General features: G+C 38.9%; 1 protein-coding gene across 2 annotated transcripts in view; it reads right to left on the reverse strand.

Moving 5' to 3' along the window:
- ranbp10 (RAN binding protein 10) overlaps positions 1 to 18885 on the reverse strand; it is a 59377-nt gene continuing 40492 nt past the window's right edge. The window contains exons 8-15 of one of the 2 annotated variants that reach the window (XM_047822327.1): positions 18301 to 18409; positions 14281 to 14429; positions 13092 to 13278; positions 12769 to 12908; positions 8254 to 8399; positions 6962 to 7073; positions 5336 to 5477; positions 1 to 3473 (exon numbers count right to left, since the gene is read on the reverse strand). In XM_047822327.1, coding sequence (XP_047678283.1) covers positions 5347 to 5477; positions 6962 to 7073; positions 8254 to 8399; positions 12769 to 12908; positions 13092 to 13278; positions 14281 to 14429; positions 18301 to 18409 — 974 coding nt within the window. In that variant the 3' untranslated portion in view covers positions 1 to 3473; positions 5336 to 5346. Of the gene's footprint in view, positions 3474 to 5335; positions 5478 to 6961; positions 7074 to 8253; positions 8400 to 12768; positions 12909 to 13091; positions 13285 to 14280; positions 14430 to 18300; positions 18410 to 18885 lie in introns of both variants that reach the window. The other variant, XM_027161361.2, reaches the window with a different exon arrangement.

Genomic DNA, 18885 nt, shown 5'->3' on the forward strand with positions numbered 1-18885 from the left:
TATGCTCATGGATGTATTTTAATAAAAATAATTCTGTCAAAATTAAATGAGTACAATATTTCTTTAACATGTTGCCAGTACATATGTATGTTTTTTTTTCTTTTTAAGCTATTGTTTTCCTTTTTTATTTTTGTTTTTAAAACATATTTAAAGGTTCATGCTAAGTAGAGGCTAATTCAATTCACAATGGCTAAAACCAAAACTCAAATAAATTTGAAATAATAACAGAAGTAAAATTGTGCACAGCTTGTTGTATTCAGCTTAGTTCTATTTGTCCTGCTATTTCGTTATCTGAGGCAGAGATGCCACTACACGAATAAGCAAAAATGGACAAATTATTTCCTAGGAGGATATCAGCGCAATTCTTTCCTTCATTTGTATAGAGTAATAGAGTAGGTCCCTGATCACAGTTCAGCTCTCTGTACGACCATTTTAAAATGGGTGGATAACCACTGATGAGCTCCTGCAGATATTGGTTTGCCATTAAAAAAACACCCCTAAAACACAGGCTTTACTATGTACAGATCAGTAAAATTATGAGCTCTTCGATCTAGCTCGGTTACACACGATGTCTCCATGCAACACCACTCAGGATCATCAAGTCATAAGAAAAGACAACTCATATTGTTGAATGAACACACTATTGGAAAGTGCACAAAGTATGACCTAAGGGACAAACACATCAAAAACATGTGGCTAGAATGGTATACTGTTTTGTGAACCACAGTTTGGCGTTTAGCTCATGTTTATGCTTGAACCAGGTGGACTTTAAAGATTAAGTATGTAACCTCTAGAACAGTGTTTCTCAGTCCTGGTCCTGGAGCACCACATGCACATTTGGATAGTTTCCCTGCTCACAACTCGCCTGCTTTAACTCATCACCTGATTAACAAGCCTCATCTAGGTTAAGCTGGATGAGTTACTAATATGTGCAGGCCTGGTTTACTCCATGACCAAAGAGGAGAAACAAAATTTTGGACCATTCATGAAAAGTTCTGAACCCTCGGACCAGAGAAGTCCGACCAAATGCAGGCTATGAAGTCTCTACTACTACTGCGTCTTCTGATGTGAACAGGGATGTCTGCCATCTGAGTGAGGTATAACTGAGAATACGATACAATACATCCAAAAACAACAGAACATATAGGTGTAAAATAACGGATGTAACAATCATATGGTGGCTTGCAGTGAGTGAACTGTGATTAATGCTGAAGAAATGGATGGTTCTGAGGAAAAAACTGGGGTGTGTTTCAGAAATCCAGAGAACATTAAAAAAAGTGAGAAAAAATAAAAACGATATATTTGTGCAACATTTTGTATACACTCACTACCACACAGCTTTATTAACACTTGTACATTCACATGGATCATTCATGTGGCAGCAGCACAATGCAGATACAGATCAAGAGCTTTAGTCAATGTTCATCACCAAACATCAGAACGAAGATGTGAGAAGTGCAATCTCTGTGACGAACTGTGGCATGGATGCTGATAACTGAAGGGCTGGTCTGAGTCTTTGGATTTTCTAACACTACAATCTCTAGAGTTTACACAGACGGGTATGAAAAACCAAATAGATACTGTGAACAGATGAGAGATCAGAGGAGAACGGACAGACTGGTTTGAGAAATAACAGACCACACAACACATCAAACACTGAGGTGGATGAGCTACAACAGCACCAGACCACACCAGGTTCCACTCCTGTCAGAGCCAAGAACAACAATCTTAGTCTTTCATGAGCACTGAAATTGGACAGTTTGTACGAGTTTATGTCTTAGATTCCTGTATTCAGTTCCTTCCTGGCAGCTCAAACCAATCTGGCATTCCTACCATGCTTTTCACACCATTCTATGTAAAGTCTACTAGAGACGGTCATGTGTGAAAATCCACGGTAAAATCAGCACATTACGAAATCCTCAGGAAAAAAAGCCATTCTGGTGCCAACAACTATGGCACAATAAAAGTCACGCTAACTAATTCTTCAATCCGATGTTAGATGTGAACATTACCCAAAGCTGCAGGCTCGTATCTACATGAATGTACACACTGTGCTGCCACCATGCGTCTGGCTTATTAGATAACGGCATGAATGTGCAGGTGTTTCTAATCAAGTGGACAGCGAGTGCATACTGACCTAATAGAGAGAAAGGAGAAACGCTTGGGTCACGTCCTGCAGTGACTAAGTCAGTATTGTGTGTAGTGATATTGTCACAGCTCGTGACAGCGAGAGCCAGTGAATGACACAACTGAGGAGAAATGTGAAGGAAAGAACAAAGCTTGTGTGATGGGGAAAAAAACAAGAGGTAAGAAAATAAAAGAACCTCCGAAACCCCAAACCCCTCATTCATTTTACGAATCCTCCGCTCTATAATAGTTGAAGTACAGCGTCTCCAACAGTCGGCATTATCAGTCTAACAGCTACAACTACACAATCAGTAGAGATGGAGTCAGTAAACTGGAGTAAAGCTGTTCATCAACACTATCCTAGTGGATACAAAATGTAGGAATTAGTGGAACAAATTAGTCCAAGCTTTAATGCTGCAGTCATATTAATGAAATTATAATGTTGGTTCTCTTTGACAAAAAAATTTTTTTTTAATTTTTATTCATTGCAGCCACACACAGACACCTTAAGGTTAAATTTCGATAAAGCTGACAAAAAAAAAAAACGATAAAAGCTGGAGATTTACATCAGTTCTGAAGTGTACTCTATAAAGATCATCATTAAAATAGAGCCTTTTTTAAAATGAGAGAGACCCGAGCTTTGTTTAAAAAAAAACAAAAAAAAAACTCTTAGAAAGTCTGGGTCTGCAATGCGTCTGTATGATTCGCATCTAATAAAAACACTAGTGCTGGTGCCTGAGGTGAACTATTAGCTTGGAGGCGAGACGCATGGGAATTCTGCACAAAACAGACCTGCGGTGTAGTAGCCAGTAAAATTACATTTGATATTCATACTGTATATAAGCAAAGCCTTACTGAGTAGTCACACAGTACTGCTAGCTGCTGCAGCAATACCTCCTTCTACATGCTGAATGACACGTATAGGAAATACCTGAGTTCTGAATAGGGAGGTGTGTTGCTTCTTTGAATTTGAAGAAGGCTTTACTGCTATGTGTTATGCTGTGTGATATGCTGTGTGAATGGAACGCTATGCACTGAATCCACCCATAAAAACGAAGAAGGGAATTCTGGTTCAATGTCAAGGTGAGCACAACAAACTGACAAAATAGGAACTAAAATAAAAAAAAGTGACTAGAATAGAACAGAATAATTAATTGCCTTTAAATAGTGTCACACAGTTTGTATTATAATAATACTAAAATTAAAAAGAAGCCTCTCCTCCATGTTACGAGTCATCTCTCATCCGAACTGCCTGCGGCAAGTGAATGCACCGTTTCAAACAAGTGTGTTCCTCATGGCAACCCAGAAAGCTGGAAAGTCCTCTTCATAACTGTCCTGATCATTGCCTGAGGGAAAACACACACACACACACACACACACACACACACACACACACACACACACACACACACACACACACACACACACACACACACACACACACTTACAGTGAAACATCAGGAAAGAAAAAAAAACAAACAATAAAACAAAACAACCCTAGTGCGTTTCCACCATTTGATGATACCTTATTGTACAATGTCAGTTGGTTACACACCTGGATAAATGTAGCACTAGGGGACTGAAATGTGTACTTTGAATAGGCACATTGGTTATGCTTACGATCAGAATGAAGTCTCTCTCATTGCAAACTCCTAGTGAACTGTCTTTCTGAATCCTAAACAAGACACTGCAGACACACCTCTATATCCATAGATATTAAATGTAATCCAGTGTCAACATTCACTTTATTCTTGCTGGCATGGGAAAAATTATATATATATATATATATATATATATATATAAATATTGCACTCTCTATTGTGAAAAATATATGCATGTATAACTAAATAATTGTGTAAGTAGAAAAAGACCAAACAGTTGAGTTCCCCCTCCCCTTCCTCACAGTAGTTTGACCCACTGCCTGCTTTCCCAGTACATCTCACCTACTCTGCACACACGAGTCAGGTGTGTGGCTGCGGCTCAATTAATGTTCAACTTCATTAAGTAGGGGATTTTATTCACTTTAAATAAAGCGATTGTAGTTGATGCAGATTCATTCATAAATTAGTTGTGGCAAAAATGCTGATTACCTAAGTCATTCTCCAAATCTGCTATATTAGCAATTAAAATATTACTTAGTTAACGTTAGCTTGTTTACAATAGCTTGTTGCATAGTGCACTGTAACGAACACGCCAAAGCCGTTTCCCATGCATTGTTTTATTTGGGACGACTTGGCATAATGTTAACTTAACATTAATGGCCACAATTAGCATATTGTTTAGCTGTGCATTTACTAAATGATCACTGTGCTACGTCCGAACTGACCTCACTGTATTTTTTGTATAATCAATTACTATTGTTATTAAGTGTCTTAATTCATTTTAAATAAAATTTTAAACATTTTTTAATTCCTTGTTTTTATTGTTGTGATTATTTTTATGATAGTTTTTATTCAAAGAAAGTAAAACTTTGAAAATAACCATAATGACGCATCTCCATGCTACAATAAAAATCTTTATAAGTACAATTAGACTGTATTATTTGTGTCCCCCTTCAAAAATTGCTCATGAGAAATTTTCTATCCCCCCCCCCCCCCCCCCCCCATTTGAAATTTACACCCATGCTTGCTGGTTCCCCTTTATTCTTGAAGGTACTTTCTCCTTCTATTTCAGGGATTATTAAACTGCATATAAAGTGAATTAAGTTTGGCCTTAATTGGTTTAATGATTTTCTGATTTTTACATGAACAGTCTGTATTCTGACTGAGATCAGTGGGTATTATTGCACTGTAACTTCCATCATAAAAATGAGCCAAAGTAAGCTGCAACAGTGTCTTTCAAAGTGTAATATTCAATGTAATAAACCTGGAAGATTATTTAGAACAGCAGGTGATGCACTGAATTAGGCACACACAAACTCTAGGTACACTGCATCCAGTCAGCTGAAGATTGGGTTACAATTGACAGGAGCCATTTCAAGACAACATTGGAACAGTTACCCGACAGGACTGGAGTTCCAATAAAGGTAGGCTTGTTATTTAACAAGAGTAGGTGCATCCAGGTATTATGAATGAAATGACATATACAGTACATATGATTTTTGGCCTATGGAGCTTTACAAAGAAAAGAGCAGTGAGAGAGAGGAGAGAGAGAGTGTGAGAAGAGAGTGTGTGTATGTATGTGTGAGCCAGAAAGCTTCATCTCTCACCTGGACTTGGGCTAGTGCAAAAAGTTGTCAACTCTGGCAAATGAACAGGAGCCGGAACGCACGCGGGCCATGAGCTGCACACACTCTGTGGCCTGCCCCAGTGCAAGCATGAGGGGGGGCTGCTTGGGTAAATTCTGAGACTCTGTTGGAAATACGATCAGAGAGAGAGAGAGAAAGAAAGAAAGAAAGAGAGGGAGAGAGAAAGAGAGAGAGAAAGATAAAGAAGAGAGAGAGACACAGAGAGAGAGAGAAAGAAGAGAGAGAGACGCAGACAGACAGAGACAGAGAGACAGACAGACAGAAACAGACAGACAGAGACAGACAGAGAGAGAGACAGACAGACAGACAGAGACAGACAGACAGACAGACAGAGGTGAATCTCAGTACTAGAGTTGGTCATTTACCTGAATTTTTGAAAATGTCTGATATAAATAACTTTGTAAGTACTGCTATGAAACTTCAAGCACCCAAAATTGTTCTTCGGTGTCGCTGCATGGGGAACACTTTAGGTTTCGCTCTAGACCCCATAAGCACAGGCCTTAAGAGTGTGATCCATGCACCAGCCAAAGATCCTGTCTTTAAGTGTGTAGCAGATTGGACCAAACTGTAGTGGACTGGAAAATTCTGTAATTTCTTATACAAGCAGATGTTTCACTAAACATCTAGGCCCTTATTCATAAGAAATTCTTAGTGCAAAGTTTCTCTAAGAAAATTCTTAGAAATGTGGGTCGTTTCCCCTTAAAGTTAAAGAGAAGATCTTAGTAAAGATAAAAGTTATTTATAAAGCATCTTAACCTGTAAAACAGCTCTTAAAGCCAAGGCCTTAGGAGCTTAAGAGTTTCTTTAACAGAGGAGAAAATGACAAAATGCTGAAAAGGGAGAAGAAATGTTTAATGTTTAATAATGATAGTGAGGTAAAAAAATGCTTCAGATTAGGGATTACAGCTTAAGGATTATATATTTTTGTGACCACTCATATTAGAGATAACATCTCCGACACAGCACAAAAATGCCATTTTATATATATGGCATTTAGAAATACGCTTACATCTCAGACACAGCACCGAAATGCCATAGCGGCAGAAATGAAAACATTTCTGCTCTGCTCGCCTCCTCTCTAAAATAAGTCTTTGCAGTTTCCTTGCTCAGAGTTTCTCCGAGATCCTGGTCCTTAATCACTCCTGAGCTAAGATTCCTAGTCAGAAATATTTAAGTTAAATTAGGAGCTCTCTGAAATCATTCAGGATCGCTCAGGATATTTAAGCAGATATATCTATAATCAAATGTTCCCAATCATGAATTTTCACTAGCTGTGCCTTTCCTGGGAACACTGAGTGTGAAGCACAAATACACCCTGGGTGGGAGCACTGCAGGGCACAAAACACTCACGTGTTCACATCTAAGGTCAACTTTGAATAGTCAATAGAGATTTTTTGTTTAGAGGAGAACCTCGGGGTAAACCTGGAGACCCTGGAGCTGTAAGGTGGTAACACTTTCTAGAATTATCCAGAACTACTGAAATATTAAATAAACATCAATACAACATAAGACTGTGTGTGTGTGTGTGTGTGTGTGTGTGTGTGTGTGTGTGTGTGTGTGTGTGTGTGTGTGTGTGTAGGTTGTTACCCAAGATGGCGCTGTTGAGAGCAGAGCAGATGGCCTCTCTCTGTGTGGGGTCCAGCTGCTGGCCCACTGGGCAGTTCCATGGGTCGGAGTATGCCAGTAGACTAAATGCATCCTATGCGCGCGCACACGCACACACACACGCACACGCACACACACGCACGCACACAAATCAAAGCATTAATTTCATAGGCAATAAGATTGTTTAACAGGATTCTGTAAAAGATTTGCACTGAGTTTGGAGTCAACATAACAACATAATTGCAGACTTTCCAGTTTGCATTATTAAACAGTATATGGACAACGTTTTGTGGAAATCACCCCACATGTGAGACTTTTCGCCACTGATTTGGAAGCATACAATAATCGTGAACGTCTCTGTATGCTGTTGAATGAACATTTAGCTTCACTGGAACTAAGAGGCCCAGACTTGCTCCAGCATGATAATGCCACTGGTGCACTAAACAAGGTCCTTGAAAACATAGTTTGCCAAGATTGGAGTGAAACTCGAGTGTTTCCTGCACAGAGCCCTGACCTCAACCCCACTGAAACTTTGGGATGAAGCAGAACAGCGATCAGTGCCCGATCTGACCGTCTGAACAAACACAAATCCCACAAACAGGTTACTGTACTAAATGTTTAACAAACACATGGTGTGATTGTCGGGTGTCCACATCTCTTTGCCCATATTATTTATTTTATTTCTAAGTGTCTACTACACAAAGCAGCATTTCCACATTTAAAATACTGATTAAATTATCATTTAATTACACAAATTAAATACTTTAACAGTGAAGAGCTGGGAAAATAAAATGGCTACAAAAACCCATAATAGAAATATTTGCCAATTTAGCTACTGTAAAACACAATGTAGTTGGTAATTATACTTTTGAAATACTAAAGTACTTTTGATATGTTTATAAAAATGAATTTTTCCATAATTTACACAATAGTGACAGAATTCTGCCATGGTGCCTGGGCCTACATTTAAAGATAATAAAAAGCAAGAGCTATGTTTTTGAGCATAAGCAATATACAACGCTTCGCAATCAAGAACGATACTGTACATGATTATCAAACTACAAGTCTGAATTCCAGTCAGATATTATACACAGCATGGGGGTAAAACACACTTCCAAATCATCTCGTGTAGTGTGCTTACGTTTCATCCACCAAACAAGTGATCACTAGTGTTAAAAGTCGTGCAGTGTGCGGAAGGGTTATTAAAATTCATGTGGTGTTCACTTAGCTTTAGTGAAGGTTTAGTTTTAATCGTAAGTCCCCTCACTAACTACCTGCAGCATCTTCTTGTGCACAGCGTTCTTGCCGTACTGGCGTGAGAGCTGCTCACTGAGTGCCTGCAGCTCGCGTCCAAACTGGATCATGCGCTCCGTAGCAGCCTGGTTACCTCCACACAGCTGCCTCGAGCCACAGCTGTCCTCTAAAAGGAGGAAGAATACGAGACAAGCTTGTTTAGGCACAGATCATTTGCAAAATCCATGAGTGTGTTTCCACAGAGCGCTACATATATTCTTCAAATAATTTAGAACTAGAGTAATAACTAGTGTGGTCTCAGGGGTCTATTAAGTAGAGTAAGTATATTATAGTAAGTAGTATTAAGTATATGATCTTTGAATTAAATATAATATACAATTATGTGCAAAAACCCCATGAAATCCTGTGGTTTTTTTGGACATATGGACATTTTATCTTCATTTGAACAAGATTGGAAGATTCAAGTAATATAACTAAACAAATAAAACTAAAAGAAAGTCTGTGTTTAATGATGTGTAAAATGTAATCTAAAAGGACACCCCACAATTATTTGTACTTAAATTGGATAAAATGTCCTACAGGTTCATCACCTCAAGTGCAAATTATTAGAACATTGTTATAGAGGAAGGTTTTAGAGAAGCTTGTCTTATTTAAACCTCAGATATTTAGTTTGGTTTGCTCTTAGTTGAAGTGAGAGGTATCACCAAGGTGAGATCCAAAGAGCTTTCTGAGGCCTTCAGAAAGAAGAAGGTTATTGTTTATGAGTCTGGTAAGGGATATACTGTAAATATATTATAAAAGAATTTGTAAATCAGTCATTCCACTGTCTGAAAATCCTTTACAAGTGGAGAACATTTAAAAACAGGTCAGGACATCCAAGCAAATTCACCCCGAGAGCAGACCACACATCTCCAAAAACCCTGAAATATCATCACAGGGCCTACAGCAAGCTACAGTTGATGTCAAAGTGCATGAATCTACGATCAGATAGAAACTGCATAACTTTAATGATCATGGAAGTGTTGTGGTTTGTGGATGCTTTGCTGCAGCAGGACCTGGTCAGCTCAGCATCACATAATCCACTATGAATTCTACATTGTATCAGAAGGTGCTTGAGGAACATGTGAGACCATCTGTCAGAAAAATGAAGCTGAAGCAGAACTGGATCTTGAAACATGACCGTGACCTAAAACATACCAGTAAATCCACCAAGAACTCGCTGAAAGGTTAAAAACAGAGAATTCTGGACTGAACAAGTCAAAGGCGATTTGAAACGGACTGTGCATGCAAGAAACCCTTCAAACATCACACAGCTGAAAGAATTCTGCATTGAGGAGTGGGGGGAAAGTTCTTCCAGTTGATGCAGAAACTGGTAGATGGCTACAAGAAACATCTCTGAGGTTATTTCAGCCGAAGGTGGAAACACTAGCTATTAGAGCACAGGGTGTCCTCACTTTTCCCTCAGATCAAATACACATTTCTTTTGATTTCTTTTGTTTACTAAGTGAAAATAAAGTGATTTTTTGTTGTTCACATTCGATTAAATCACCTTCATCTACAGGTACAAATTAAAAAAAGGGCAGAAACAGACATGCTGGCATTTCTTAATAAAGAACTGAATATTTATATTTATGTATTTAGAAATTTTTCATGACTGTGTGTACACAAAACACACACACAACTTTTCGCCCTTACTTAAGGAACCTGACCAGTGTTTGTTATAGATCATTGCATTTAGTTCAGTATCTCCTTTGTGCATGTCAGCAGTAGGTTTGCGCTTTTTCATTTAAAAAGGTCAGACAAAATTATATTTATTTATTTATTTATTTTATACGACTGCTAATGCTATTCACTCTGCTTTTCACACTGCAGTACAATTAAATGCTGAATGATGCATCAAGTGGCCTATCCTTTACTACAGACTAACTGTGCTGACATTCTAGAAGTATTGTGTGATTATGTATGATTTAAATGGTCTAAAAAGGCTTTCCAGCCACCGTTATAGACCTCTGCATAGGTCTGTCCTGCATACAGAAGAGCTTGTTTCCAGGAAGAAGAGAGAGATGGGGGTAAGATGAAGCATCGGCCATCTTCAAAAGGGAAAAAAGATAAAAGTCTTGAATGAATAAAGATGCAATCTAAACATCATGAATGGACAGCATTGGCGATGTATAAAACAGTGTGTGTGTGTGTGTGTGTGTGTGTGTGTGTGTGTGTGTGTGTGTGTGTGTGTAGGTGTGTGCGTGTGTATGAACACAACACACAATACTTCTAGAATGTCATCAGATTGACAAGGACAATTCTGGAGGTTTTCTGACAGTGATCAGATCTCAGATTGTATAAACAGAGTGGCCCTTCATCAAGCTGTAAACGATCAAATCTGTAAAACAAACCTACACAAATTATTTAAAGTTTTCTGGTCAGAGTGCTTGTCAGTTTAATTGGAATACCTCCATAACAGCCATAAAACTACTTGAGTTGCAGTTAAATAATCTAATCATAAATCTAAACAATTTGAGTTGTTTAAGTAGTAACCCCCCCAAAAGAAAAGAACAGTGACGGAGAACCTTTAACTAAATTACAAGCAGAAGAACCACACAGAAATATCGTACGATTTTGGAGGTTAGTTCATGATCATCAACTTTCAGCAGCTAAAACACTGTGTGCTGCTTTACAGCATTGTGCTGTTTTGATTTAAAGGCACCTCAGTCAGAATCAGGGTTAGGTGAATACCTCAGAACTGCACCAGCTGCAACAGCATTATTGAGAAAAATGCAAATAAAACAGCAGAATAATGCAGTCCTACATGTTTGGATAACTTTGTATTATACCTTTAACTAATTGAAAACAAAACTGGTATAAATTATGTTTCATGTATCTGGATTCCACAGATTACTACAGTATATTTTACTATATGTTTATTATATTTGATCTCTATCATATTTTATTCTATAGTTACTATTTTTAACTCTATTTTCTTTGGTGGTTCCGTTCATGGATGCACTGTGAAGCACGCTGCGGACTGCCGTATGCACTTAACACGTAAATCCATGCAGCACAAACTGCGTTCATCATTTGTGTGTGAGCTACTGCACTTTAGATATCTTAAGTCTAACCCTAAACTAATCTAAATTCCTGCACGCTTTATTTAATTAGGTCATTGGCATTTTGTGTGAGAGAAATGCACTGGTGGCTGATGACAAGGTGTACATCAAATATACACTCAGCGTCCACTTTATTAGGAACACCTGCACATTCGTGCTGTTTTGTCATCAGCCAATCATGTGGCAGCACCACAGTGCAAAATATAATATGTAGATAAATATGCAGATACAGATCGAGATCTACGGTTAATGTCCACATCAAACATCAGAATGAAGAATGTGTATGATCTCTGTGACTTGGCATTGTTGTTGCGGTCAGACGGGGTGGGAAGAGTCTTTCATAAAGTGCTGATATGCCGGGAATTTCACACACAGCCATCACACACAGGGTCATATTAGGTGCTGACAGTTAAATTAATATTAACAATGACATAATTTACAAGAAAACAAGAAACACACCCTGCCCTGAAGTAAAAAACTATATTTATCTACTTTATTATGTCCTCTGAAAATTAACAAAAATATACCTTATTAAAAAAAAACATTTTCATTATGTCTAAATAACGGCATCAAACCCATTTACTTTCCCTTGGTTATGAACCACTACTAGTAATAAGTAGAGTCAGGTGGCTAAGATGCTGCAGATTGAATTTGTAATACATTATGCAATTCATAATAGAATTCATGAAAATCATTTGTTTTGCTTTTAAATCCTGCATCCTGACACCTGACCTCTCTTTTCTTTATCTAATGCTTCAACAGTGATCAGCATCTAATTTCACCAAGAGCTTAACTTGGACTATTTACTGCTCATTATGGAAAAAGGCAGCTCAGACAGATATGTAGTCTTGAACATGCTAAAGATTTTGGAGGAGAAAGCTGACATTTTGGGAAATGTCAGCCCAAAGTTTCAGTGACTTTAGAACTACTCAACATGGTTGTAAAGAGAGATTATTTGAGTAACTGTTGACTTCCTGTCAGCTCAAACCAGCCTAGTGATTCTCCTCTGATCTCTCATCAGCAAGGTGCTTCCTCATGCAGACCCTCTGCTCACAGGATGTGTTTTTTTTCTTCATAGTATTTTAAGTAATGTCTATAGACTGTTGCATATAAAGTTTGTAAGAGATTAGCAGCATAAGAATCACTCAAACCAGCCCATGTGACACCAACAACCATACCACAGTCAAATTATAGACAAAGATCCCACTGTTTAGTGTATCGTGCTGTTTCCACATGATTGGTTGATTAGACAACTGCCTGCATGTGCAGGTTTTCCTATTGAAGTGCACAGTGAGTGTATCTACTATACACAATGTGTAATAATGTTATGGTATAAACTAGGCCCAAAAATACTGTACTGATACCAATTCTATCTACATTTTCAAAGAATTTAAAAAACCCTTTGGTTAGTAGTTTAGTACTTGTGTGTACCTGTTACTCCATTTCCCACACTGTTGTCATCCCCTTGCATGATCTCCTGGTGCTTGTAGGTGCCGTTTACGATGCGAGAGGAGGAGTTCTCAGCCACTCCGTTACTGTAGTGCTCTGCCTCAATCTCCATCTCACTGTCACTGTGCACACACACACACACACACACACACACACACACACACACACACACACACACACACACACACAGATGTGTGACAAATGTATGACAAATCTATACAGTACAAATGAATGACACATCAAAACACATAAACGAAAGCTTCAACTTCATGTGCATTATGCCCACTCTCTCGCTCCTGCGCTACCTGGTTTCCTGGTTGCTGGTGGTGCTGTGTGGCTGGGACTTGGTGGAGTCTGTGGAGTTGGACTCAGAATAGTTGACGGAGGATGGTGAGGAGGAAGGGGAAGAGGAGGCGGAGCCAGCTCCGGGGTATTTGGTGTGGCCCTTGTTTTTGTTAGAAGCCGTCACACCGTTACTGCACGTGGGACTGTCTGCTCCTGGACATGTGGAATATGGTTATAAAGTGCACAGTTCACACTGCACACCCAAAAAGCAAATACTACTCAATTACTACTCCAAGACAAGACATGCTTTCGATGCGAGGTTGCTTTTAACCATCGTCTAATTTTCATTAGAACAGTATGTTGTTATACAACAAGCACCAACACATGGGGTAAAGGTATGTGACCATCAATTAGTAACACACAACTGTCACTCTCAGCTGTGGGCTCACGAGACAAACACTGCAAAATCACTGCAAAGTGCAACACAGGTACAACTCTGTAGCAAGTCATTAGCTAATGTTAAAAACCTCTACATGTCTGTGACAGGCTACATGCTGCAATTTTGGATTTGCTTGAAAATAATTTTACTAAATTGTTACACAAGTGTAAATTTACACATCATCCAAATGAACTCCAGTGCATTTTATTTCATATACAATGCAAGAAAAGAATAACGTAAGACTGAAAGACACTCGATGGCCAAAAGTAAGTTGATATCTGATTCATTTGTGAGATTTTCTACAATGTTAAGCACAAAATAGTCTAGGAAATCTAATGGTAAACCTTCCCAAAGTATGGAGATTATTTTAACATTAAAGTTAGGACTAAATACAGAATGAGATGTTCAACATGTGGGATGTAAAGGTTTCTTGTCCACCAACTTGTGTTAGGTGTTTAGAGGTTAAACACTCATTGTTACTATTTTTATGCATGTTTTCAACTCTCATATTGAGTATACAGTAGAAAAACCCCCAAATATATACAGTTTTCACTTAGAATAGTTTTTGAATGAGATTCCCACAGATTAGTTCCCATGCATTTTGTCATTGATGCCAAAAAGATTTTAAAAGCAGCCCCTATGTCTGTGTAATGTCCTAAGATAAAGTATGTTAAGGAGACCTACTCAACGGTTTGAGCAAAATAATAGTGCACACACTAATAACTTAATGTGAAGGAGTTGTGTCAAGAAAAAAAAACCCTGTATGTCACCTGTGCTGTGCAGGTGGGGGTTGGTGGCTCCGTGCCGGGGGCTAAGGCTTGGGGAACCGGAATAACTGTCCTGGGTGTTGGGGGAGTGGACGCTAAAGCATCGTACCTCACTGTCTGTACCATTCACCATCTCCACAAACTGCCGACACCTGAAACAGACAACACGGCCATGTTATATCACTCTGTGTGCGTTCATGCGTGTGTGTGTGTGTGTGTGTGTGTGTGTGTGTGTGTGACATCTTCAAGCCAATCGTGTGTCAAAATGGGCACAGATATCTCTGAAAGTCTCCTTCAACACTGCCTAGCTGCCATTCATAGCATTGCAGGGCAGATATTTTTGTGAAATCTGTCACACTGACTGTCAAAGTGATGCAGGGAGCAAGTGAGTCTCTCACACGGTCTGTACTGCTACCTACAGCACGTACTGTTATGCTGAATCACTCAAAGAGGTGCCTGATAACATTCAATAATGTTAGTGTAGAGACACTAAATCATCATTGTCTCTATATTCAATGTGAAATCAGGCAGCCTTTGCAGCTAGCATATGTTTATCTGTAACCGATACTACACACCATCTGAATCCAGGCTGCTATCAGTTACGACACTTCAACAGTTAACCACTTCAATAAAAATAATACCACTGACCTGCTATGTAATGGAAGGCCTTAAGACCACCCATAACATTCTCATCTTTGATTATAACGTGGAAGTCAATAGTTGGAGTGCTATCTTTTTATTTTGACATAATATCTCATTGTTTTGTTTACAAAGTATGCAAAAGTGGTGCAAAAACTAATCTTTTTTTCCCCCAAATGTGACAGCCTTCTATGTACAAGACATCATCCCAATTCGATGGTCATCATAATCTCTCACTACCAACAATAGAAGAACGGAGGATAACAGTAAAGGAAAATTGAGGCAATAGCGCTTAAATAAATGAGGTGATATTTCTGTTCAAGCAAAATCACATGGGTCTTTTAACAGCCAGCTTGAGCACATTATGTGACACGTTGCTCCTTTGTACATATTATTTGGGTTAACGTGATCTCTACAGACTAATACGAGACACAGGTCACCATGAAAGCATAGTGTAAACAACCTAACAAAAGAAAATCGAATGTGGTCGGTAGTTTTACTTGCTATCTGAATTGAGCCTTAATGACCTGATATTTCAGAATATTATGTCATCTTTTATATTTTTCAAATTCGGAGCACTTGGCTTGGCTCCCTGATAACAGCTGACTCTTCTGGCTCGCTACATCAATGTTATTGTGCTATCTGTCTAAGCTTCACTAAAAAGATTTATTTTCTCTTATTCTGATAACTGATCGGCTCCTTTAATAAATGCAGTACGTCTTCAGGTGGATCTGATGTACACAGTGGTCTAATGGTCTAATGCACACAGCTGAGACTCAAACCCACGTCTCACCATTCCCACTATCCAACAGCTCAGATGTTGAAAGCACGTTTCCATGGAAGCCTTATGATTAAGCCACACTGTATTGTAACAGCTTGGCTACATAAAAAAAGAGAACCAGCTCACATCGTTATCCTAAAAGAAGCAGTCTTTTTGCAAATGACACATCACGAAAACACCCATGATCGATGCCTCTGGTTGAGCTCGTGTCTCTACCAGAACATAGTAGTGACTATCCGAGTCTTAGGTCCTGATCACAGGTGCCTTTATCACGTGTGCTGGGTGATCGGGTTAACCAGTGGTCAGCAATACTTACTGGTGGGAACGGCGTCAAATGAGTCTCTACATTTCTGGCTTTTGACAGTCATCCTTAGCTAGAGTGATTTACAGAACTATCATTAACCACATTCTAATACTGATGGACAGATGTCACATATACGTTACAGCACAGTGAAATTCTCAGGGTCAGAGTGCAGAGAATGATACAGTCATGAAACAGTGCCCCTGGAGCAGTGAAGGTTAAGGTCCCAACAGTTTGGCAGTGCTGGGGCTTGAACCCCAACCCTTCGAACAACAACCCAGATCCTTAACCACTTGAGCCACCACTGCCCTAAAACTAGGTCACTGACTAAGAATACCATCAGTCTAAAAACTCTGTCGAGAGGTAAGCCGTAAGAAAAGCACACAGGGAGCTTTATTTCTTTAAGTGCTAATTTAAGTACTTCAGGAGGAACTAATTGAGTGAGTCATTGCCCAAGCTGGAAAATTTGTAATTATCGCAAGACTGTTTGGAACAGTACAGTTCTCTGCCAGCAGGCTAATGGATTAAAAACAATGCTATAACAGCGGAGACAAAAGCAGCTGCTGTTCAGATTCACTTCGCATCTCATCTCTCATTCATGTACAAGCCTGATAAAGAATAAAGAACGGCATAATTGTGACTTTCTTTAGCGCAAACGATGTAAGTCGTCCGATCACGCAGCGTGGTCACTGAAGACGGATTCATAATACCGGTTGTGAATGACTGAGCGTCCACTTGTGATTCAGTGGATGTTTATGCCAAGTGTGAATGGGGCATTGCTCTCTCTAAAAGGCCTTTTCCTAGAGACACATCATCACAGTCTGCAATCAAACTGCAATCTAACATTAAAGCAATCTATTGTTTCAGATTACAGATTCATTTAATTGATTCCTTCCCTGATGTCCAAGTAAAGTCTGAAATTTGCCATATTCTGGGGTCATTTTGAAATTACTTCCTTTAAATTACATTTGTAATGTAAAGGTTAAGATTCCCAGCAGTGGCAGCTTGGTGGACCTGGGATTCGAACTTGCAACCTTCCCATCAGTAGCCAAACATCTTAGAAACATGCCACTAAGCTTCCACATCCCACCCATTGTGTTTCTGTTCCTAAGAAGCTCCTCGTTTACATGTGTTCGTTGTATTTTACTGCTTTTTCCACCACTTTATTGTTTTGCAACCCGACATAGATCAGAGGTTATAACATAATAGAGCTACATCGAGCTTCACAAGCGGCATAGAAAGATATTTTATATTCAGCTCCAGATTGTGTTTTCATTTTCATTTTTAACATCACCTGGTAATTACTGCACTTAAACATCTCTGTATGTTTTGCTAAATAATAAAGAATGTACACGAAACCAGAGAGCCTCATTCTTTTAATCTGCTGTTTATGCATCGCAAGACAACAAAACACTCAAAAGGAAAATCTGCTCTCTTCCACATACAAGAGCTCGCAGACAGTCATGATTGGCTATTGTGATCATCTAATCATTTTCTTCTCCCTTAGCTCTCAATTACAGAGATTGTGTTTCTGTTCCAGGGAAGCTCCTTTTTTATGTGTATTAGTTGTATTTTACAGCTTTTGCTTTACACTAAAGACTTTTTGGTCTGAGATCCAGAGACGAATGAGAGCAGGATTTCACTACCCAAGTCACCACCTGATAACTCCTAATGAAACTTTCACCGATTAACTTAAGTGAAGGAAAAGCTACACACAGTCTCAGTTACGGATGGGGTCTGAGTTTAGTGCTGTAATTGGTAATCGGGTTTAATTCTATTGCTTCACAAGAAGGTAATCCAATTACCAAGAAATTTTGTGGAAAAAAAGGATATTAAAATGTTTATGGATCTTACCAACACAACTGATTAAATGTTTGAGGCTAAATCAATACTAGGAAGGTTGTTAAGTAAAACAAATGAAAAAACATGGCAACAAGTGAAATACACTGGTAGACTCCAAGCGTGTCTAATAATAAACAGGCTGTGTGGACTATTTCTTTGCTGTGAGTAAGATTTCCTATTATTTTGTTTTAATATTTGATTAAATTAATTGTTGAAACAACACTACATATGCAAGGTATCCAATTCCAAAAATCAGGAATGATGGGAATTATATTGTACAGTCCTCATTTGTGGGTTAGGACAGAATTAAACGCTTATATAATACAATTAAAAAGCACAGAGATATAGAGATTAGCCAAGCTAACATATGCATATACTGACCTGAGGGCAACTAGTTCAGTAAATGTCTCCAAAAGTAAGAGACACCTAGACTTAAAAGCTTGTGTGTGTAGAAACTCACTTCAACATGAAGAGTAAATTGGGGTTGCGTTCTAGGAGTCCGGGGTACAGCTGATGTGTGGCTTCGATGGCTTCTCCAACACGACCCTCCAATACAAGTTTCTGTATTCCTGTTCCCACATAAAGAAACACACACACAATTACCATCTGGGCAAAAACTAGTCAAATACCTTGTTGCCAAAATGCTGGAACCTATAAACAAAATAATGCACTGGCTTGAAAAATAATCACAGTGACAGTAACATGAATAAAATCAATCCATGAGTGAATGTAGTTTCCAAAAGATAACTGTCACCATTATTAGAAACCCCTTTATGCGTTTTAGTTCCTGCAGTCGTCTAGTCAATCATGTGGCAACAGGACAACATATGCATGTGATTTCAGTGACGTTTAGGGCAATGGTGGCTTGAGCGGTTATGGGATCACGCCCCAGCACTGCCAAGATGCCACTGTTGGGCCCTTGAGAAAGGCCCTTAACCCTCTCTGCTGTATCATAACTGAACCTGCAGTCTGACTTGGGATATGCAAAAAAAGACTTTCACTGTGCTGTAATTAGGAGTGGCACGGTTCACAAAACCCACCGTTC

The sequence above is a fragment of the Tachysurus fulvidraco genome, chromosome 13, assembly GCF_022655615.1.
Source record: "Tachysurus fulvidraco isolate hzauxx_2018 chromosome 13, HZAU_PFXX_2.0, whole genome shotgun sequence".
Classification (NCBI taxonomy): Eukaryota; Metazoa; Chordata; class Actinopteri; order Siluriformes; family Bagridae; genus Tachysurus; species Tachysurus fulvidraco.